Source organism: Crocuta crocuta, unplaced genomic scaffold, assembly GCF_008692635.1.
Source record: "Crocuta crocuta isolate KB4526 unplaced genomic scaffold, BGI_CrCroc_1.0 scaffold141, whole genome shotgun sequence".
Taxonomy (NCBI): domain Eukaryota; kingdom Metazoa; phylum Chordata; class Mammalia; order Carnivora; family Hyaenidae; genus Crocuta; species Crocuta crocuta.
The window spans coordinates 2,666,194-2,690,374 of NW_027527951.1; the positions used below are offsets into that span (position 1 = coordinate 2,666,194).

A 24,181-nucleotide genomic window follows, 5' to 3' on the forward strand; every position below is an offset into this window, starting at 1 on the left:
TAAATGTCAAAAGTTGTTAAATCAAAATGTTTTTGCTGGTAGTACAGGAGTCCCAGGGATACCACATACTCCCTAATATTTGGTATCGTCTGAGTTCATAATTTTTGTAAGTGGTGTCTCATTGTGTTTCTATTTTACATTTCTTGGTTATTTGTTTATGGGCCGTTTCTGTTTCCTCTTGTCTGAAATGGCCTATTGACTGTTTTCAATTCATTTGTCTTTTATTGATTTATAGTTCCTTTATGGCTAAATTCTTTTCCCAGTTCAAGATTTGTTTTTTCACTTTCACAGGTCTTGATTAACCCCAAAGAAACGACGTCAGTCATTTCCTTTTGTTTGTGTATTTTGCATTTTGTTTAAGAAATCCTTTTCTACTCTGAGCTCCTGAAATTTTTCTAAAATTTGTCCTAAAATCTTATTTCCAAAAAGTCTTATGGTTTAGCTTTTCACACATTCATCTTTTAATATTTATGGTTTGAGGTAGAAATCCAACTTCTTTTCCTTTTTTTTTTTTTAAACTCCCTATCTAGTTTCTCTCAGTTCCATTTATTAAGAACCTTTCCTGTTTACCAAACAAGGTAAACAGTTAATCAAGTTTAATCAAGTTTCCAAATAGTATGGGTTGACATCTGGGCTCTCTCTTCTGCCCTATGTGTCCATACTTCACAGTTTTTGGTGAAATCTTGATACCTACCAGGGATAGTCCTGCCACCTTACAAATCTAGATGTCTTTTCTTAAGGCAGACATTAAAGGAAATCTACAAAAATATAAAATAATGCCATTCTTCTCATAACTTCTGTATCAGAAGTAAAATCTTCATAAATATTTGTATGTTGGGGTGCCAGAGTGGCTCAGTTGAGCGTCTCTGACTCTTGATTTCAGCTCAGGTCAAGATCTCATGGTTCTGGGATCAAGCCCCACTTCAGGCTCTGTGCTGACAGCATGGAGCCTGCTTGGGATTTTTCTCTCTCCTTCTCTATGTGCCCTTTCCGCATTTGCATACACACACTCTCTCAAAATAAACGTTTTTTAAAATAATAAAACATTTGTTATCAATAAGTTTTACTTTTTTAGTTCATTATTGTATTTTTCTTAAATAATTTATTGTCAGGTTGGTTTCCATATGACACCCAGTAAGTTTTATTTTTAAATGGATTAACAGACTAAAATTTCACAATTCAAATTGTTGTGCCCGAATCGCAAGTCCCCAGAGACCTCCAAGGTGCCGACACCAATGCAGGTACATAAGGGTCTTTATTACAAGCTTGAGCAGGGACTCACCCGTCTACCAGCGCAGTGGCAGCTAGGCGAAGCCCTGAACAATCGCAAGCAGGGGTTTTATGGGGTAAGGGACGGGGGTGTTACAGTGCACATGTACATATTACATCATCACATAAGCACCAATCCTAATTGTACAGCACCCATAGTAACAGTTTTGACCATTCAGTGTCTGTGAGGCGTCTGTTACTTTTGCCGGGACCCAATCATGATCTTTGAGAATCCTTTGAAAATGACCAATTATGAGGTGAGCTCAAAGGGCCTTCGTGGGGTTTAGGCAAGCGGTGAGTGATCGGCTAGTTTGTACAGAGTAACTACCTGCAGTTCCCAGCCCTGACTCAGACCACAGGAATGTTACACATTTCTTTTGATTGGCTGATCCGAGGGTGGCTTTAGCTGAAGCTTTTCCTGGAATTAGGGCTACGCGCAGCCCAAGGACTTAATTTCAGGCTCTTCAAAATTAGTAGTTATCTCTCTCTCTGTCCCTCTGTCTCTCTATATATATTTGCCCCATATTAACAACTGTCTCTCTGTCTCTCTCTCTATACATATATATGTGTGTGTGTATATATTTGCCCCATATTAACAAAAGCTTTGTGGGGAACTAAAAATCTTGTAAGTATAAAAGGGCTTCTAAGACCAGAAAGTTTAGTCTACGGCCATACCACCATAAATGCGCCTGATCTTGTCTAAGACCAAAAAAGTTTAAGAGCCATTGTTTAAAAACTACGTTAATAACTATAATGTAGTTTATGCTAAGTACACTTTAGCTATTATCTCGTAAGTTTTATAGGTAGTATTTTTGTGATAATTAATTTCTGAATATATTTGGTCTCCACTATGATTTCTTCCTGATCATTGTGTTTAAAAGTGTGTTTTAAGGTTTCTAAATGCATGCATTGTCTCCTAGTTCTTTTTGCTAATTCTAACTTACTGCATTGTGGTCAGAGGATGTGATTTGTATCTTACAATTCTATGTAATTTGAAAGTAGATTTTATGGCTTAACACTGGTCGTTTCTTACAAATGTTTAATAAATGCTTGAAAAACTTGTTTTCTCTAGTTATTAATGGCAATATTTTAAAAATGCTCTATTTTTAAGTAGAAGTTTAAATGGATATCAGTGACCAGGTAGGTAAATATGTAATAATTACTGTAGGCATTTTCATGCAGAGAGGTTTAATGCAGGTAATTGGTTACTAGGGTGTGGTTAGGACTAGACCGCCAAAGGGAGGGGAGAGGGTTTGAGAGGAACAAAGGAGGTTTGCTTTGTTCTGTTTTGTTTTCTAAAAGATCTGGGAGTTGTACTCCTTTTTAAATTTATTTTTTTAAATATTTTTATTTCTAGGAGAGAGAGAGAGAGATAGCATGAACAGGGGAGGGTCAGAGAGAGAGGGAGACACAGACTCTGAAACAGGCTCCAGGCTCTGAGCTGGCAGTCAGCACAGAGCCCGACGCGGGGCTTGAACCCACGAACCGTGATATCATGACCTAAGCGAAAGTCGGACACTTAACCGACTAAGCCACCCAGGAGCCCCCTGGGAGTTGTACTCCTTAATGGCTGCAACCAAAGAGCTTGCACTTGCTACTAAGCTGCTGGAGCTACTCTGAGTTACTGCTATTGGTAGAAACCCACTGCCTGCTCTTGATTTCAGTAGAAGACACCTTCATTTTGGAGGCATTATCAGAATCAGGAGGTGGGGAATGGCATTTTTCTTACACTCTCTCCCCCCCCAACTTCCTGTTGGCAAAACCAAGAAGGGAGCCTGACAAAAGTAGTTTGCAGGTTGTTTTGTCTGATTTGTCCATTACTTTGAGATACGTTAATGAAATTTCCTGTTATGAAGGTAGATTGATTTCTTCTGTTGATGAGTTTTTGAGGCCAAGTTGGGTATATTCAGGTTTTATGCTTTTGATGAATTGAATCTTTTATCACTATGGAGATTTCTTTTTAATATTTTTGGCCTTACAGTTGGTTTTACCAGCTATAAGTAAACTATGTTGGCTTTCTTGGGGCCTGGTATCTTTTTTTTTTTGTCCTTTGACTTCGAACCTTTCTGTGCTTTTGTTTTAGTTATATCTCTTAAAAATATCGTTAACTATATATTTTCAACGTCTTTACCATTTAAAGAACTTAATCTATTTTTTTTATGAGTAACATTAAACATTCCAATATGTTTATTGGAATTTATTATTTTTTAAATGCTTTTCATTTATCCTGCTTTTGTTCTGTACCTTTGTCTTTCCTTAGCATAGATTGATTTTTCTTTTTTCTCATTTTGTTTTTCCCACTTCTGCTTTTTTAGAAGATATACCCCCTATTTTTTTAGGAGTTACCCTAGCTATTTTTGTATTTCTTTCAATGTTGTCATTCATGTTTTTATTCCAAACTTTAAAATTTTTTTTAATTAATTTTTTTTAATGTTTATTTTTGAGAGGGAGAGAGAAAGCACAAGCGAGGGAGGTGCGCAGAGAAAGGGAGACAGAGAATCTTAGGCAGGGCTTGATCTCACAAAATGTGAAATTATGACCAGAGCCAAAGTCAAGAGTTGGACGCTTAACTGACTGAGCCACCCCAGGCACCCTTTTTTAAATTTTTATTTTATTTTAGAAAGAGATTGCAAGCCATGGAGAGGGATGGAGAAGGAAGGGAGGAAGGGAGGGAGAGAGAAAGAGAAAGAAAGATAATTTTAAGCAAGTTCTACATTCCATGCAGAGCTGGATGGACTCCCACCCCAGGACTGTGGGATGATGACCTGAACCTATATCAAGAGTCACATGCTCAAACCCTCTCAACTGATTGAGCCACCCCAGGTTCCCCCTATTCCAAACTAGCTGTTATGAAAATTTCAAATGCACAGAAAAGTGGAAAAGATAGTACGTCTATAGGGGCGCCTGGGTGGCTTAGTCGGTTAAGCGTCTGACTTTCGCTTAGGTCATGATCTTGCGGTTCGTGCGTTCGAGCTCTGTGTCAGGCTCTGTGCTGACTGCCAGCTCAGAGCCTGGAGCCTGTTTCAGTCTGTGACTCCCTCTCTCTCTGACCCTCCCCTGCTCACGCTCTCTCTCTCTCTCTCTCTCCTAGAAATAAATAAAAAACATTAAAAAAAAAAGATAGTACGTCTATAGCTTTTATGTCGATTTCAACACTTAACATTTTCCATGTTTATCTTTCATTTATTTTTTATTGTTTAATAAAATTTTTATTAATAATTTTATTGAGAAGTAATTCACATACTATGGTCATTAGTTTAAAGTATACAGTCTCCTGGCTTTTAGTATATTAACGAGTTGGTCACCATAGTCAATTTTCAAAAACTTTGATGAATGTTTTTACTGAGATATAACACTCAGAAATCTAAATGTAGAATTTATATACTCACAATGTGAATGCTATCACATACAAAGAAATAGAATAATAGTTGTACATCAGGAGCCTCTCTTATGCCCATTCCCAATAACAACTACCTTTTGTTCTCCAAAGGTAATCACTTTCTTGACTTCTAATACCATCAGTTACTTTGCCTGTTGGTGAGCTTTATATAAATGAAATTATATGACATATTTTTTTCTTTGACTTTATTTGCTCAACATTACTTCTTAAGATGATCCGTGTTCTGTGTAGAACTGAATAATTTTTATTGAAGTGTTTGAATAGACCACAAATAATTTACCCATTTTACGTTTTACATTCCTTTTTAAAAACTTTTTTTATTTATGTCCAAGGTAGTTAGCATATAGTGCAGCAGTGATTTCAAGAGTAGATCTCTTAATGCCCCTTACTCTTTTAGCCCATCCCTCCTCCCACAACCCCTCCAGTAACCCTCTGTTTCTTCTCTATATTTAAGTCTTTATTTTTTTGTCCCCCTCCCTGTTTTTATATTATTTTTGCCTTTCTTCCCTTATGTTCATCTGTTTTATATCTTAAAGTCCTCATATGAGTGAAGTCATATTTGTCTTTGTCTGACTAATTTTGCTTAGCATGATACCCTCTAGCACCATCCATGTAGTTGCAGATGGCAAGGTTTCATTCTTTTTGATTGCCAAGTAGTACTCCATCGAATATATATATACACACACACACACACACACATACACACCACGTCTTCTTAATCCATTCATCCATTGATGGACATTTGGGCTCTTTCAATAGTTTGGCTATTGTTGATAGTGCTGATATAAATTCTGGGGTGCATGTTTACTTCGAAACAGCATACCTATATCCCTTGGATAAATACCTAGTAGTCCACTTGCTGAGTTGTAGGTTAGTTCTAGTTTTAACTTTTTGAGGAAACTCCATACTGATTTCCAGAGTGGCTGCCCCAGTTTGCATTCCCACCAGCAGTGCAAAAGAGATCCTCTTTCTCCACATCCTTGCTAACATCTGTTGTTGCCTGAGTTGTTAATGTTAGCCATTCTGACAGGTGTGAGGGGGTATCTCATTGTGGCTTTGATTTCTATTTCCCTGATGATGAGTGACATTGAGCATCGTTTCATGTGTCTGTTGGCCATCTGGATGTCTTTGGAGAAGTGACTGTCATGTCTTTAGCCCATTTCTTCACTGGATTATTTGTTTTTTGGGTGTTGAGTTTGATAAGTTCTTTATAGATTTTTGATACCAACCCTTTATCTGATATGTTATTTGCGCCCATTTTACTTTTGATAGACATTTGTTTCTAGTTTGGTACTCTCAAAAACAGTGCTGCTATAAACGTTCTTATACATGTGTTTTACTGAACATATATATATATGTTGAGGAGAAACCTTGGAATAAAATTGGTGGGTCAGAGTATAGTTTATATTCAAGTTTACAAAATGCCCATTGGTTTGTCCACCAGCTGTATGAAAGTCCAGTTCTTGCACATACTTGCTAACTTGGTCTTGTCAGTTGTTTTTAATATTAGCCATTTTGGTAGATATATGTTATAGTAATATATGGCTTTAATTTTCATTTTCTGATGACCAATGAAGCTGAGTCCTTTTTCATGTAAATTGGTCATTAGGTTGCTTTCTGTAAATTGTATATTCTAGTCTCTTGCCAGTTTTCCTGTTTGATTGTTTGTATTTTTCTTATTGACTTCTAGGCATTATGATACCTAATTTAACATGCATAGTTATCAAAATCTAAAGTTACCTGTGTAAACTATACTGGAGTTAAAATAATAAAGCAATCATTGTCTTTCATACAACATAAAGCTTATGAGTATGTTTGCACTCTTTTACTCATGACCCTGAGATCAAGAGTTGCCTGCTCTATAGACAGAACCAGCCAGGCTCCTCTGGTTTGTACTCTTCTAAAACAGTGTGATCTTAGAATGTTCTGACTCCCATCACCTGTCTTCCAATTTATGTGTTAATTGCCCTGTATTTTGGTTATGTCCTATTTTAATCTTAACCGATTGACATTTTAGGCTCCTATCTTTTGTTGAAATCCAAAATCTAAAAAAAAAAGTTGGGAAACCAAAACTTCTATGTAAGTTGACCACAGATTTTTCTAGTGGCAAAACCTGCCCTGAATGGACATGAGACTGCATAGTCCTGAAAAAAATCCCATGTATTGAAAATATTTACCTACTGAAGTGCTGAAGCCTAATTTGTGACATTTTTAAGTTTATGTATTTTTTTGAGATGGGGCNCAGAGATGGTAGTGGAGGAGGGGTATGGTGCAGGTGACAGAGGATTGGAATCATGCTCTGCGATGACAGCAGTGAGCCTGGTGCGGAGCTCGAACTCATGAACTGGGAGATCATGACCTTAGCTGAAGTCTGATGCTCAAAAGACTGAGCCAGCCAGAGGCCCCTGTGACTTTCTTTTGTTTTATTTTGTTTTGTTTTGTTTTTACAAATAGTTTATTGTCAAATTACTTTCCACATAACACTCAGTGCTCATCCCCACAAGTGTCCTCCTCCATGCCCATCCCTCCTCCCCCCCCCNGTTTCATGTGTCTGTTGGCCATCTGGATGTCCTCTTTGGAGAAGTGTCTGTTCATATCTTCTGCCCATTTCTTCACTGGGTTGTTTGTTTTTTGGGTGTGTAGTTTGGTCCCTGTGACTTATTTTGAGAGACAGTGTAAGCAGGGGAGGGGCGGTGAGAGGGTGGGAGAGAATCCCAAGCAGGTACCACACTTTAGCAGAGAGCCTGGCATGGGACTCCATCCCACAAACTCTAAGATCATGACCTGAGCCAAAATCAAGAGTTGGACGCTTAACTGGAGCCACTCATGTGCCCCTGATATTGTTATTTTTATGAAATCCAAAAATTTCTTAATTTTGAAACACATTTGGCCCCAAGAGCTTATCCATACAGAGTTATGGGCCTATATTTTTTATAACCAGTGTTTAGATTTATAGATTTACTTACATGTTTATGTATTTTTGCTCACCCATTCCATTGCATCTTTAAAAATAATTTTTTTTAATGTTTTATTTATTTCTGAGAGAGAGAGAGAAGAGAGACAGTGTGAGCAGGGGAGGGTCAGAGAGAGAAGGAGGCAGAATCTGAAGGAGGCTCCAGGCTCTGAGCTATCTGTCAGCACAGAGCCTGACGCGGGGCTCGAACTCAGGAACCGTGAGATCATGACCTGGGCGGAAGTCGGATACTTAACCGACTGAGCCACCCAGGCGCCCCATCCTTTGCATCTTTAACTTGTCATTTGGGATCCTTTTCCAGAAGGAAGTCAAGATTTATTGTTTGTTGGTTGCTGCTGGTGGTAAACTCTGCTTTGTCTGAAAATATCTTTATTTCACTTATGTTCCTGAAATTTAGTTTTGCTAGATATAGGAGTTAAAATTGTCCATTGTTTTCACTTCCACTAAAGATAATGCACTGTTACTTTTAGGCCATCAGCCTAATTTCCATTTCTGTTTGGGTAATCTGTCTTTTCTCTGTGGTTTTTAGGATTAAGCTCTTTTTATTTTTTTTTAAAAAAAAATTTTTTTTTTAATGTTTTATTTATTTCTAGGAGAGAGAGAGAGAGACAGCATGAGCAGGGGAGGGTCAGAGAGAGAGGGAGTCACAGATTGAAACAGGCTCCAGGCTCTGAGCCGGCAGTCAGCACAGAGCCCGACGCGGGGCTCGAACCCACGAACCGCGAGATCGTGACCTAAGCGAAAGTCGGACGCTTAACCGACTAAGCCACCCAGGCGCCCCGGATTAAGCTCTTTTTAAACATCAATTTAATTTAATTCTTTTTATTTACACTGTTTGGAATTCATCGGGCTTCTTGGACCTGAGGATTGATATCTTCAACAATTCTGGGAAATTCTCAAGCATTATCTCTTAAAGTGTTGATTCTTATTCTCCTTTGTGTTCTTATTTCATACTGTCATCTCAGTCTCTCTGTTATATCCTTGATAAATGCTTCAGGTTATTGTCCTAGGTACTAATTCTCTTTTCACCTATTTTAATCTGCTTTTTAATCCATTGGGTTTTTTTAAAGTTTTGTTTAGATATAATTTGTATGCTATAAAATTTAACCATTTAAAGTGTACAGTCAGTGGTTTTTAGTATATTTACCTGGTTTTACGCCTGTCCCCATAATCTAATATTAGAATATTTTCATAACCTCCAGAAGAAAACTTACACCCACAAGCACTCTTTCTTCTAACACTTCACTCCACATCCCTCAGGCCCTGACTAGTCTGTTTTCTGTATCTATGGACTTGCTTGTTCTGGGCATTTCATGTAAATAATACCGTCATATATGTAGTTTTTTGTGGCTGATTTGTTTCACTTAGCATAATGTTTTGATGTTCATCCATGTTACAGCGTGTTAGTACTTCATTCTATTTTACGGCCAAATAACATTCTTTTTTTTTTTTTTTTTCCCTGAGAGAGAGAGAGAGCGCGCGCGTGTGCGCGCACGCGCATGGGGGGAGGGGCAGAGAGAAAGGGAGACACAGAATCGGAAGCCGACTGAGGCTGTGGGCTGTCGGCACGGAGCCTGACGTGGGGCTTGAACCCACAAACTGAGATCATGTGGAAAACAAGAGTGGGACGCTTAACTGACTGAGCCACCCAAGCGCTCCTTATTTAACTTACTTATTATTTTTTTTTTAATGTTTCATTTATTTTTTGAGAGAGAGAGAGAGAGAGAGAGAGCGCGCGCGTGTGCGCGCACGCGCATGGGGGGAGGGGCAGAGAGAAAGGGAGACACAGAATCGGAAGCCGACTGAGGCTGTGGGCTGTCGGCACGGAGCCTGACGTGGGGCTTGAACCCACAAACTGAGATCATGACCTGAGCTGAAGTGGGACTCATAACCGACTGAGCCACCTAGGTGTCCTTCATGTTTACATTCTTATTGTAAAAGAGATATAGTATAAAAGTATATAGTACAAATAAAGATGTCTTTCTCCTCCATTTCCACTGCTAGGAGGGTATTACTGTGAAATAGTTGGATGTGTTTCCTTCAGACCTCTTTTGTATGCATTTATATAACAGTATAATCTCTTGCTTTTGTTTTAACATAAAAGAATTCTATATATTCTGAGACTTGCTTTTTCTTCATCAGTATATTTTGAGGTTCTTTTGTTAGTACACATAATTCTTAATGGTTGCATAGTCTTATTTCCATATGCCATCATTTGTGTGATTTAGCTGTTGACAGACACATATATTGTTTCTGGATTTTGCCCTTGCAAATAGTGAATTGGTCAACACCCTTATTAAGTTTTTAAATATTTACTAGAGCAAAAACCATTATGTGCCAGGCACAGTTTTGAATGCTAGGAATACAAAGACAAATAGACACAGTCTGCCTTAGAGTTGCTTACAGTTATATAAATCCTAGAAGGACATAAATTAATTGGGGGATCTGGTGGTATTCTGAATGGTGGGGAAGATAGGTTTTTTATCACAGTGGCGTATTGAATGCTGTTGTCTTCTGAATAAGTTCTCATTTGGTCCTTATTAATTTTTAATTTATCTTTCTAGATTCTGATAAGCAAAATTGTTGCTTCAAAGGATAGAACTTCTTTTCCTCTAGGGCTTATATTTGCTTCTGCCAGTTGCCTGGGCATTCCTTCCTGGACCACTTTTGATTAAATTCTTGTCTGAGGTTGTAGGAATTCATACTATAAACCCATGTGGGTGTCCACTTGTGGTTAAGACATTTATTTCATGGAAGAAATTTTTTCTTCCTTTGCCCATTGCTGAGTTCAAAACAGGGAATTTTCTATGTCCTTTATCTTACCCTAAGATACTGAAGAGCCATAGTCTTCTGTTAGAAGCCTCATGTTTTGGTCTTGTCCTCCTTAGGTTTGGTAGAAATCCCCAAGGCGAAATCCAACCATGATCTTTTATTTCAGGATTCCTACACTCACTTTTTGTTTTTTTATAGAAATATTCAGAGTATCTATTCTGCCATTGAGCAGCTATACCTTGCTAAATGTATTTCTTAAGTAACAAGACTTGAAAGTCAAAATTACTCCTTGATCTGTGGCCTGCAGAATATATGCTATGTTTGCTGGCATGAAAACAACATTAATCTCAATGCACATCTCCATCAGAGCTCTTGGGTGACCAGGACCAGGTCAGGTATATTGTCAGTGAGTAGTAGTATTTTGAAAGGAATATTTTTTCCCTGAACAGGAGGTCTCAAGAGTAGGCTTAAATATTCAGTAAGCCATGTTGTAAACATATGTGCTGTCATACAGGCTTTGTTGTTCCATTCACAGTGCGCAGGAAGAATAGATTTTCATGATTCGGAAGGGCTCTAGGATTTTTGGAATGGCCAATGAGCATTGCCTTCAACTTAAAGTCTCTAGCTGCATTAGCCCCTGACAAGAGACAGCCTGTTCTTTGACACTTGGAAGCCAGGCATTGACTTATCTCTAGCTGGGAAAGTCTTAGATGGCATCTTCCAGTAGAAGGCTGTTTCATCACCACTGAAAATCTGTTTAGTGTAGCCTCCCTTGTTAGTTACCTTAACTAGATCTTCTGGATAACTTGCTGCAGGTTTTATATTAGCACTTACTGTTTCACCTTGCATTTTCATGTTGCAGAGACGGCTTCTTTCCTTAAACCTCATGAACCAGTCTCTGCTGATTTCAAACCTTTCTTCTCAGTTGCCTCACCTTTCTCAGAATTCACAGATTTTAGGAGAGTTAGGACCTTGCTCTGGATGAGGCTTTGGCTTATGGGAATTTTGTGGCTGGTTTGATCTGTCCAGACCACTCAGACTTTGTCCATATCAGCAATAAAAGGCTGTTTTGTTTTCTTACCATTCATGTTTTCACTGGAGTAGCACTTTTAATTTCCTTTAAGAATATTGATGTTGCATTTACAACTTGGCTAACTGATACATTTCATTTGATGATGTATGCTTCAGCTTAAACAGTAACGTTCAATATAAAAGTTGAACCATAATAGTACCTTTTTTGTATTTAAATACTGTCATACTCATCATCCTTAGCTGTGTGAAAAAGAAAAACTGGGACTAATATATGACCATGGGCATTGATGAAAATGACAGTAGCTGAAGAGGCAGAGATCACATCATTGGGATGAAACTCCGTGGTTTAGCACTGTGCTACACAGTGTGATCTGTGGACCTGTTACTGGCCCATGCTTTTTGTTTAATGAAGACTTGGAGAAATTACTCTTAATTTCTCCAGTTGGTTTCATTGAGACAGTTTATTTAATAAAGGTTTAAGTGCATGTGAAGAAATAAATGTTTGGCACTATTAATGCTAGCCCTGACGATGAGTACGGTTACACAGAAATAAAGTGATACATTCATCAAAATAAATAAACTTGCTAGGTAATGCAGGGTGGGCTTGTGGAGGGGAAAGCAGCAGATGAAGGAGAGAAAAAAGAGGAGAAAGAAAAAGAAGCTATCAGTGAGTAGAAGTTAGGTATTGTGATAACTTATTGACAATGAAAAAGCAGATGATAGTAAAAAAAAAAAGTGGAAAACAAGGATACCAAACTATCACAGTCTGCTGCAGAGTCATATGGTCTTATAGATCTCATTGTTATTTAAGGCTCTCACAATAATGCAGTCATTGTTGTTAAGCTAAATTATTATGTTCAGTACACAATTGCTGGACTCTGTTAGGATAGAGTTTTACCACATTTATTTAAAAACGTTTTTTGGACGTGTGAGATTTTATGTATATATGTATGTATTTATATGTCTATATAATTTGAGTTTTTATTTTAATTCAATTAACATATTGTTATATTACTTTCAAGTGTACAAGATAGTAATTCAGTACTTCCATACATCATCCCCTGCCCATCATACATGCACTCCTTAATCCCTATCACCTATTTAACCCATCTCCTCAATCCCCACATTTATTTAAAAATTTTTAATATTTAAAAGTGTTAGTATTTATATTTATCCATTATCTCATATCCTGATTATGCCAGGGAGGCATATGGTATATTCAAGCTTGAGTTAACATTATGAGTGTATATTTGGATAACTTTGATATTTTGAGTTGGGGGAAATGGAATAGGACTGATTAGAATACAGTGGTTACAGTTTTAAAGGGATTATTTTTTAAATTGCTTTCTCTCTTTTGTATATAAACTGTAGCTTGAGCTTTCCAAGGGCTTTACATCTCATGAAGTTACGAGTAATAATAAATGTGTCTGTTCTTTACTGTGTCAGCTGTTTTGTGTTTCCACAGTTCACCTTTGGTGTAAAGCAGCTTACTGTAGTAATTCTTGGAGAAGTAGTAGTGGGGAGAGGGGGGGTTAAGCTCCAGACCAGCCTTTTCATACTATATTAATTTCTTTCTTCAACCCAGGCCTGTAGGAATAAGCCCCAGGCATAGGGGAGGATAAATCTCAAGAATAGTACCTCACATGTATTGAATTGGAAAAAATTTTAGGAACTGAACTGGTGTCACTGTAAGTACAGGGTTACAAGTCCTAGGCTGTTGTAGTTATCTAGAGCAGAGATTCCCAGCTGCAGTGTTATGACATACTGGAGTGTCCTTCAGTTTTGTGGTATGTTCCAATACCTTGTCATTGATAATAGTTGCAAATTTTGTCAGTGGTTTTCTTAATACTCCCCTTCCCCACAAAAGGTAATAAATTAGAATGGATTCATATCACTTTGAACCATTTGCTTTTGTGAGGAAGAAAAGAAAAGGAAATGCTGGCTGGACTACTGAAGCCAGAGCTACTAAACAGCCAAATCTGGTTTTTGTTTTTGTTTTAAGTAAGCTTCACGCCCAACATGAGGCTTGAACTCACAACCCTGAGATTAAGAGTTTCATGCTTTATTCACTGAGCCAGCCAGGCACCCCAAGCCAAACCAGTTCTCAAAATGTTTAATTATTTCTCTCTCAGCGTATTTAGAGGTATCAGGATCTTTCTTACTGATTATGTAAATCCATCTGGACCTCTTCAGAGCTCAAATTCCTGTTTTTTTCCAGACTTGAACCAATATAAGATGATGGCTTAGTTCAGAGTTTTCAGGTTTACTCTAGATTTGTGGTACTTCCAAACATTTAGATTCTGGGCCTGACCATTTTTGATGAATGAGGTGAGAAAAAGAAATTCTTTTACCAGAGGCTTTAGGCCTTTTTGTCTGGGAGGGTAAGATGTCTGTGCACTGTTAATGCAAATTCTGGAAAGAAAATGCATGTTTAAAGAGTGACTGAAATCATGTATTTTTGGTTAGGTATTAAATATTGAGACAAGAATCATTTTAAGCATATTAAATTTTATTCAGCAACTTAATTTTTATTTTGCAAGTAATTCTGGTATTTAAATATTAGGAAAATTAAACTTATTAATATTCATAGATTTTAAAGTGTAGTTTTTTCATATTTAATGTGAAATGAAGATATGTCTTACCAATGGTGTATTGTTGTTCAATTGGCAGCAATTTTCCTTTTCTAGTGTTACATAAAATAATGGTGCATCTTAACATTGATGGTGTTTCTTAGACTCATAGAATCATGATACATTTGCAATATATAAAACTAGTTTTTCTATGCTTCACCAATTTAGGTACAAAGGGTGATCCTTGGCCAAGAACCGTTGCAAATTTCTTGGCCTCTTCCCCTCCCAGTGGTTTCTGGGTAGTTCTGCTTCTCTGGTTATGGCAGTTATCTGCTGCACTTATTTTCCATTATCTTCAGTTATTTCAGTCTGTAGCTGCCATGCTTAGTACTGTCTGGGAAAGCAGGGCATGTTGTCATAATGGTTTTCACAGCTGGTGGTATCATTGCTTCTGCTAGTGTTTCTCATCTACTTTTATAATACTTTGTCTTCAATGATAGGAAGAGCTGAATGCTTCCTCATGTGATAATAGCTTTCTGTTAATTGATGCTACATGGTATAATCTCTAAATAGATCATTAGCTCTTTACATCCTTAAGTAAGTATGAATTCTTGTTTATTTTTACATCAAATTTTTAGGTCCTTCTCGTTTAGCTTCTTTTGTCCATATTCATGAACTTAGGGCCAGTTTCTTTGTTGTTGTTCTATTTTGTTTTGTGTTTGAGTATACCTCATTAGAAGTAGCTTCTTAGACGACCCAAAGGACCCTTGAGGGGACTGATTGCTTATTTAAAGACATGTTCTGCCTTTTCCAATGAATTATTATTCTGGGAAGAATTTACCAAAGGGTAAATTCTCTGTTTTGTGAAACTGCCAAATTGACAAACCATTTGACTTTCCATTCTTTGTATTTTTTTTTTTAATGTTTTGATTTTAAGTGCATGGGTGAATTATTACTTTTATTAGCGGGCTTAGTAAACATTCATTGGCCCTCAAAAGGTTGGTCCTGCTTTATCTTTTTATTGGAGGCGATGTGGATATGTGCAAAGTAATTTATGGCCTAGTAGCTAAGACGGTACAGGACTGGCATGAATTGTCTTTTTATGTGGTGACTCACTCTCTCAGAATGTTTTAGATTCTGACCTGTGAAACTGAAATGGAAAGTCAGTTGTAGATTATAGCCGCTTCTCATGTGGGCAGTTTGGCGCAGAAATCCTGCATTATCTGTTGCTAAATAACAAAATATCTCCAAATTTAGTAATTTAAAAGAACGAATATTTATAATCCTATGTAGCCCAAAGAGTCTGGAATCAGAGGCTTAGTTGGATTAGTTCTGGCTTAGAGTCTCTCTTGAGTTTGTAAGTAAGGTATTGGCCTGGGCTGCAGTCATCTGAAAGATTGGCTTAGGGTTGGAGAATATGCTTCCAAATCATGTCGTTAGTAACAGGAGGCCAGTAATCATGCGGGCTTCTGAATTGGGCTGTTCACAGTATGGCAAGTGATTCTAAAGAGAGTGACCAAGATGTAAACCATACTCTTTTGTAACCTAATCTAGGAGTGACATACCATCTTTTCTGCTATTAGTGAATTTTGACAGTGTGGGAAGGAACTACACAAAGATGTGAATACAAGGAAGCAGAGTTAATTGGAGATTTTCTTGGGAGTTTGGTCATCACAGATCTCTTTCTTTGTGGACATGTAAGAATTAGTGTCATGGTGGGGAAAACATTTTTTTTTTCATAGAACTCTTAATCATTATGTTCAACAGACCTAGGAATAATGATATCAATAAAACTCTTGTTAGCTTACCTTTATATCCTTATGTTTCAGTTAGTAGCTGTGCAAATTGACTTTCTTCTGTATCCTTGATTTGATAACAGGGCTTACCTGTCCTGTTTTAGTAAAGTTTTCTAGATCTGTAGAATTTCTACACTAGTGTCACCCAAAACGTGGTTATTGAAACAAGACTTCAGGGCACCTGGGTGGCTCAGTCGGTTAAGCGTCCGACTTCGGCGCAGGTCATGATCTCACTGTTCGTGGGTTCGAGCCCCGTGTTGGGCTCTGTGCTGACAGCTAGCTCAGAGCCTGGAGCCTGTTTCAGATTCTGTGCCTCCTCCTCTCTCTGACTCTCCCCTGTTCATGCTGTCTCTTTCTCTCTCTCAGAAATAAATAAAACATTAAAAAAAAAAAAAAAGAAACAAGACTTTGGAGATGTTCTACACTAATGGGATTCCATTACTTTTTGGAAACCTCTTTGTTATCTTCTTCCCCTCGGAGAATCATTGTGGCAGTCTCTGAGAAGTCCTGCATTGAAGATACCAGTTTTTCCTTATTGCACCCAGTGTTTTTAAAATTTTACTTGAGGTGCACGTGAGTGGCTCAGTTGGTTAAGTATCCAACTTAGGCTCAGGTCATGATCTTATGGTGGTTCGTGAGTTCAAGCCTTGCATCAGCCTCTTCTGCTGTCAACACAGAGCCTGCTTCAGATCCTCTGTCCCCTTCTCTCTGCCCTTTCTCCCCTTGTGCATGAGCGTTCTCTTTCTCTTTCAAAAGTAAACAGTTAAAAAATTAATAAAAATGTACTTGATCAGGGCACCTGGGTGGCTCAGTCAGTCAGCTCAGGTCATGATCTCATGGTTCGTGAGTTTGAGCCCCTCATCACATTGGGCTTTTTGCTGTCAGCACAGAGTCTGCTTTGGACCCTCTGTCCCCTGTTTCTGCACTTCCACCTCCCCTTCTGCACACGTATGTGTGCTCTCATTCTCTTTCAAAAATATTAAAAATTTACTTGATCATTAAATCAGTGTATTACAAACCTGAAACTAGTATAACACTGTATGTTAAATATACCGGAATTTAAATTAAAAAACTTGAAAAAAATTTACTTGATTATATAACCTATATTTGTTAACATAAGTGGAATGAATTAAAAACCTGTTCCAACATAGAAATTTATCACAAATATATTTCCTTTTTTTTAATTTTTTTTTTTTTTACATTTATTTGTTATTGAGAGACAGAGAGAGGCAGAGCATGAAGTGGGGAGGGGTAGAGAGAGAAGGAGACACAGAATCCAAAGCAGGCTCCAGACTCTGAGCTGTCAGCACAGAGCCCAACGCGGGGCCCGAACCCATGAATTTTGAGATCATGACCTGAGCTGAAGTTGGACGCTCAACTGACTGACCCACCCAGACATCACACAAATATATTTCTTTATTCAAAACAGGTCACCTAGGCAGCTTCATTTCTATATTTTAGATAATTAACATTTTTCTTAACTACTGTTCAGTTTGTAATCATTTTGCAGTTTGGAAGGCAGCTGAAATCAGAAATTGTAAGTAGTTGATACCTTATTTTCATTTTACAAGCAGTTATGATACTGCAAGATCTAAGGAAATGTTTCATTCTTGGCCACTTTAAGAGCCATTTAGGAATTTAGGAAAAATTTTTTTTTTTTTTTAACATTCAGTGATTTACTGTCAAATGCTTTTGAGTGTTTTCTAGCCCCTGGGGATGCTGTGATCAACAACATAGTCTGTCCTCATTATGAGGCAACAGCAAACAAATAGAGGGGTAATGGCAGAAAAGACACAGAGACCAAAGTATAGGTGTGGTATTCCACAGATACCTGCTTGTGGGCCAACTGTGTGTGCCTGTTAATAAGTTCTTTTACAGTGATTCTCAATAGAGAAGGAAGGAGGTTTAAAAAAATTTTTTTTTTTAAGTTTATTTCTTTATTTTGAGAGAGAGAGAGACAGAGAGAAAAAGAAAGAATCCCAAGCAGATTCTGCATTGTCAGTGCAGAGCCAGACACAGGGCTCAAACTCATGAACCATGAGATATGACCTGAGCTGAAATCAAGAGCTGGTCGGTTACCGGAGCCACCCAGGCTCCCCAAGAAGGGAGAGGTTTCCTAATCTGTAGTGCAGTTGGATGATGTTAAATTTATTTAAAGGTACCATAAATTGAAAAAGTATAGAAATAATTGCTGTATTGGTAGTGATATTTCATTGTCCAGAAAAAGCACAAACTAGCTTTTAAGTAGAGAATGTTGAGTTCTGAACAGATATCCATGCTGGTCTACTTTATTCCAAGAAAAGATGCCCATTAAGAGTCCTTATAATGTTCCATGAAATAAATTCTAATAACATGGGTTATTTGGTTTTTAAACTCATAAGTTGGGCTCCTATGGTTTTTGTTTTGCTTTGTTGTATACTGAAAAAGAATGTCCATAGTGATAACATGGGAAGAGTTGAACAATAAAAACTATATAAGCAAGAATGTAAAATACATAGTCATTTGGTTTATGTGGAAAAATAACTGCATATCTTGGGCCCCAATATGTTATATACTGATATTGAAGTTTATGTGCAAATATCCTATTTAAGAAAACAAATATGAGCTGTAAATTGTAAATTAAAAGTTAAAATGTTTTCAAAAGTCTTTGCATGAATGGTTATTTGTATAGTTTCTCTGAAAAGCTTGCATGTCTGAAATGACACATTCTTTAAGGATGATGGAGAACTGTGGTTTTAAATTGGAAATCAGTAAAGGAAACACTGCTAAAACTTTTAAGCATTTGAAACCTAACCTCAGTGGATTAACAGTGAAGTTTTATAGGTAGCTGGCCTTTCTTCATAACCACTTTACAGCATCACTGTTTTCAAACATATTTAGACATTTTTTGATTGTGAATTATGAGACCGGCAATTAAAACTGTGAGAGTGAGGCATATATACAAGATGTAAGGGACTTGAAAATATATGAGCCTATGGAGGAAATTTAATAAAGGATTTTAGTCTGTGTAACTAGGATATTTACACTGTCATTTTTTTTTTTAAAAGTATAAATTATTCTTGATAATTCTTTTCTAGAAACGACTGCAGAAAGAACTGTTGGCTTTGCAAAATGACCCACCTCCTGGAATGACTTTAAATGAAAAGAGTGTTCAAAATTCAATTACACAGTAAGTAGTTAATGTATTGTTATTATTACTTTAATTATTTAATGTTTATTTTTGAGAGAGAGGGAGAACACACATGCACGTGAGCTGGGGAGGGGCAGAGAGAGAAGGGGACAGAGGATGTGAAGTGGGCTGACGGTTTCATGTGGGGCTTAAACTCATGAACCGTGAGATCATGACCTGAGCCTAAGCCAAAGTCAGATGCTTAACCTACTGAGCCACCCAGGTGCCCTGGTAGTTAATTTTTGAAGCATTATGTATTTCTTTTATTATTAGTGTAATGTATGAATATATACTTATTTTTTTAATGTAGAATTTTCATATTTCCTTCCACTCTCTTCCATCAAGAGGTAAGTGAATAAATCTTATTCTATGCATTTATATATACAATTTTGTTTTTTGTAATAGGATCATATAGGAACCCTTTCTTTTTGAAAACCATTATTTGATCAGTTTTTTTTGTTTTTTGTTTTTTGTTTTTAGTGTTTATTTTTATCTTCGAGAGAGAGAAAGAATACAAGCAGGGCAGGGGCAGAGAGTGAGACACAGAATCAGAATCCGGCCTGGGCTCTGAGCTGTTCACACAGAGCCTGACACGGGGCTCAAACTCACAAAGTGTGAGATCATGACCTAGGCCGAAGTCAGACGCTTAAACGACTGAGCCACCCAGGTGCCCCTGATTAGTAATATTTTAAAATGTCTCCTTCTAAGGCGGTAGCATTTAAAAACTTAGGTCTGACTTTGTTTATGAAATGATCATCTCAAATAGAGCAATTTGATATGAGGTTGTTTATCACATTTTTCAAAACTACATGTAAAGGTTTAAAGAGAATAATAGTCAAGAGGTGTCTCCATCTCATAAACACATTAATTGCACTGTACAGAAGGGTAACTAAATGAATATCAGACCCTCAGCAACCTCTTTTAATAGATAAGAACCTTCTTCATGAGTATGAAAAAGTGAATAATGGAAGGAAGACACAGAAATATTCTAATCCAGCTCCTTCCTTGGGGGTAAAGAAATGAAATCTTTTCCCAGATACAGTACCAAGAAGAGTAGAGAGATATGTGTCCTCTCTTATAAAAATGAGTATTTGAATTAGTTTGAAACATTTTCAGGAGTATCCTCTTAAGATCTCATACCCTGTGTAGTCTATGTTTACCACTCCTTTTATTTAATAGTTTATTAGACAAGCGTAACTGTTCTGAAATTGGGGGAGGGGAATTTAAAATAATGGACCCTCTCCTTAAAAACAAAAACAAAAACAAAAAAATTCTAAAACCATAAAAAGAATAGGAGGCAACAAGATAATGGTATACTGTAGACCAAGTTGTAGGGCAAATATTTAGTGATATTCTAGGTCCAGAGAGCAAAAGTGATCAAAATTCATGGACTAAGGCACCTGGATGGCTCAGTCATCTGTGTCCAACTCTTGATTTCGGCTCAGGTCATGATCTCATGGTTCGTGGGATCAAACCCTGCTGTCAGCACAGAGCCTGCCTGGGATTCTCTCCTTTGTCTCTGTCCCTCTCTCTCTCAAAATAAACAAATATGCAAAAAAAATTAATGGACATACTTATCCTTATAGAGAAACTATTTTGGTTACCTTTGACTTTGACACTTGAGTCAGTACTTAAGACAGAAGTCAAGCTTTTTAAGAACAATCTTTTGATGAATTGGATGGATATTGATGTTTGAAAATATAGTATAGATCTCTAACTCTATAATAGTTTTTTTACAACATTGCTGGGTTCTCGAGTATTTTTAGGTTTCCCTCAAAACTGAGCAGAAGATACAGAGATTTCTCATATATCCTCTGCTCTCACACATACAGTCTCCTCTGTTATCAACATCTTTCCACCAGAGTGTTATATTTGTTATAACTGATGAGTTATGATTGACACATCATACTCACACAAAGTCTGTAGTTTACATTATAATTCATTCTTGATGTTTCTAAGGATTTGGGCAAATGTACAGTGACCTGTATTATCAGTATGGTATCATAAAGAATATTTTCATTGGCCTAAAAATCCCCTGTGCTCTAGCTATTCACCTCCCCCAACCACTGATCTTCTTACTCTCTGTATAGTTTTCCCTTTCTCAGAATGTCATATAGTTGGAATTGTACGGTAGGTAGCCTTTCAAATTGATCTCTTTTACTTAGTAATAATGCATTTAAGGTTCTTTTTGTGACTCTTGAATTGATTTCTCATTTCTGTCAAAATTTGAAAATGGAGTGTATGGCATTTGTTCTGTATAATTAAATTATTCTTTTTTTGTTCTGTATAATTAGAATATATTTCATTTTCATTGGTAACAAGTGCTTCCTCTTTCAATCTTTACTTTTTGGGGGGGTGTGGAACTATACAACACAATGATTTATAAAATGTTAAAGGAATGTTTTACATTTCTAGAAATGGAAACATTTGTATAGATTGTCAGATATTTATACCATAAATTATAACTACCAAAACAGCATTGTCTTTGTTGCAGGATAAACCTGTTATTTAGAGATGTTTGTTAAGCAGTTTTTCTTTTAAAATAATTTATTATAAATGAATCACAGAAATTTATTAACTTTGTCTATCTTCCAGGATCTAAAAGTACTCTTAAAAAATTTGATCGTAAAGTATGTGTTTAAATGGGGTAAGAATTAAAATGAAAGCACATTCAGTTTTCTGGAAGACAGTTTGGTAGCATATATTAAGACATTTGAAAAATAAGAGTATCATATCCTTTGACCTAAGAAATAAATCCCTATGCTGTCTTAAGGAAGGAACAGAGATATAGAAAGATTAACCCAGGGGTGCCTAGTTGGCTCGTTCAGTAGAACATGCCACTCTTGATCTCTGGGTTATGAGTTTAAGCCCCATGTTGGTGGGCATAGAGCTTATTAAAAAAAAAAAAAAAAAAAAAAAAGATTAACTTATATCTAACTCTACTCATTTCAACATTACTATTTCTAGGGACAATTTGGAAACCATGTAAATACCAGTAATAGGGAAATGGTTTCTCAAGGTAAGACAGCAAAATGGCATCCCATAAGTTATAGCTTACAGTCAGCATGAAACACAAAAATTTTGTATAGTCATAATTACCTGTGAATATCCCTTAGAGAGGCAATATTGGTATGTATCCTGTCTTAATACATCCAACAGAGCTGGTTTTTCCTTCAGAAGGAAATAGTTGGTTGTTTTCTTTGATTAGTAGGAACTATGAATGCATGAAAAGTACCTGTTTAAACATTAGAATCCTAGAACAATAGCAACTCACAGGAAGTTAAGAACTGAAACTTCTCCCATATCATGGGGCATGTGCATATAATTGGAATCATAAACACTGGTGATTTGAATGTATATAATTTAAGTGTGCACATAATTCAACTACTGGATGTCAATATCATAAACTACAAAATGACTAGAATGAAATGTACCCAAAGAATTTCAATGTTATTATCTTTGGGTGATTTTTACTTATTTATACCTTTCTGAATTCTCTATGGTGAGCAAACATACCTTACTTTTTTAATTAGCAAAAAGTTATTTAAAATTACCCCACACAATGTTGAAAATTATGCCTTCTTTGACCTATCTCACCCAGGTATTGGAAGAATTACTGAGATATTTGCTTAGCTATTATTTAAAAGCTGTGTTTGGATAGAGCACATGTAAATTTGTGGTACATCATGTCCTAAAATTTGCCTTTAAACAGAATGAAAGGACACCAGGAAGTCCTCTGATTTTTCCTTGGAACAATAACTGCATAGTGGATGTCAGGGGGGAATTAAAAAAGGGGATATTGATGGCGAGAAAGGAAGGACCTGGTTTGTAAAGAGAATAGGTTTTTGTTTTAAATTTTGTTTTTAATGCAGTTTATGCATTATATTTAATTTACTGTGTACTGGTTCTGACGTCAGGAAAGTGCTATGTGTTGCATATGTAATGCCATTTATCTTTCCAACACTTTGAGATGAATATCTTTTTTGAATGAAATTTTAACTTGTTTTTAATACCAGTTTTACAATTAAAATAGTTACAATGAGTAGTAAAACAGCTTATTCATGGCCACACAGCTAAAGGACAGACCTTTATAATTTCACTTTAAAATATTGGTCCTTGGCTTATATATTTTAATACGGTGTGTAGTATTCAACACACATTTTGAAAATAAATAACTATGCTCTTAAGGGCCCGTATGTGTTAGTTGATTACTTTCAGAGAGTAGGCACATTTATTATTTTACATAGTCTTAAGTCCATAGTATATGGAATCGTGACTAGAACCCCAACACTGTATTCTCAATATTACTTCCTTTTTTTCCCCCTGTGCTTAAAGTAGTAAATTTTTAAACCTAAAAAATTTAAGATGAAGAGAATTGGCCAGAGAGATAATTAGGAACTCATTCTAATGGTTGGTCCACTTTTGCTTCTCAGTGTGACCCTATCATCTTTGCCACCATAATCCTTGATCTACTCCTGTTACCCCTTTATTTTAAAAGAGCAAGAGATAGAGGTGCCTGGCTGGTTTGGTTGGTAGTGCATGCAACTCTGGATCTTCAGGTTGTAAGTTCTAGCCCTGTGTTGAGTGTAGAGATTACTTAAAAATAAATTAAAAGAGCAAGAGGTAAGTTTACAGTCTATAATTATAAACAGATTTGTATTCATGATTGTTGTATGTGGAAACAAAGTAAGCTTATAAAGAGGTCATAGGAATCTCTTCTGAGAAGAGATCTGAAACATGAGATGCAAAGGCAAGGGGTATAGAGCCTTAAATAGCCATTGGAGTAAGTGGACTGATGTCAGCTTAGCTTCTTTTTCTCCTGTTTAGTCTTCTCTAGAGTACTGATGAGAAGATGTGTCTAATGCCCATGATTCTCTAGTCATTGTTGATACCTACTTCCACCATTGCTTCTAAAACTATATCAGAAAGGCAGTTCATTTGTTTCATGTTATCTATAAAAATCTATTCAGTCATTGCAGAATAGTGTTTTGGAGAACTAAGGTGGCATAAATTTTGTAGCAAGTGCACAGGCTTTAATGTCAGCACCCTTGAGTTGGGTTTTATTTTGTGTGTTTAGACCTTGGTTAAAATTTGGCTCTGTCCTCTGCTAGTTGTCTGACTTTGGTCTGGTTAAATAACCCTTGAGTGTCAGAGAAGGGAATAGGGCAAGGGTGTTAATGCCTACTTTTACAGATGTTG

General features: G+C 36.8%; 1 protein-coding gene across 2 annotated transcripts in view; it reads left to right on the forward strand.

Moving 5' to 3' along the window:
• UBE2W (ubiquitin conjugating enzyme E2 W) overlaps positions 1–24,181 on the forward strand; it is a 75,306-nt gene that overhangs the window by 21,915 nt on the left and 29,210 nt on the right. Inside the window, exons 1-2 of one of the 2 annotated variants that reach the window (XM_077752433.1) lie at positions 1,419–1,526; positions 18,891–18,982. In XM_077752433.1, coding sequence (XP_077608559.1) covers positions 1,488–1,526; positions 18,891–18,982 — 131 coding nt within the window. In that variant the 5' untranslated portion in view covers positions 1,419–1,487. Of the gene's footprint in view, positions 1–1,418; positions 1,527–18,890; positions 18,983–24,181 lie in introns of those variants that run through there. The other variant, XM_077752432.1, reaches the window with a different exon arrangement.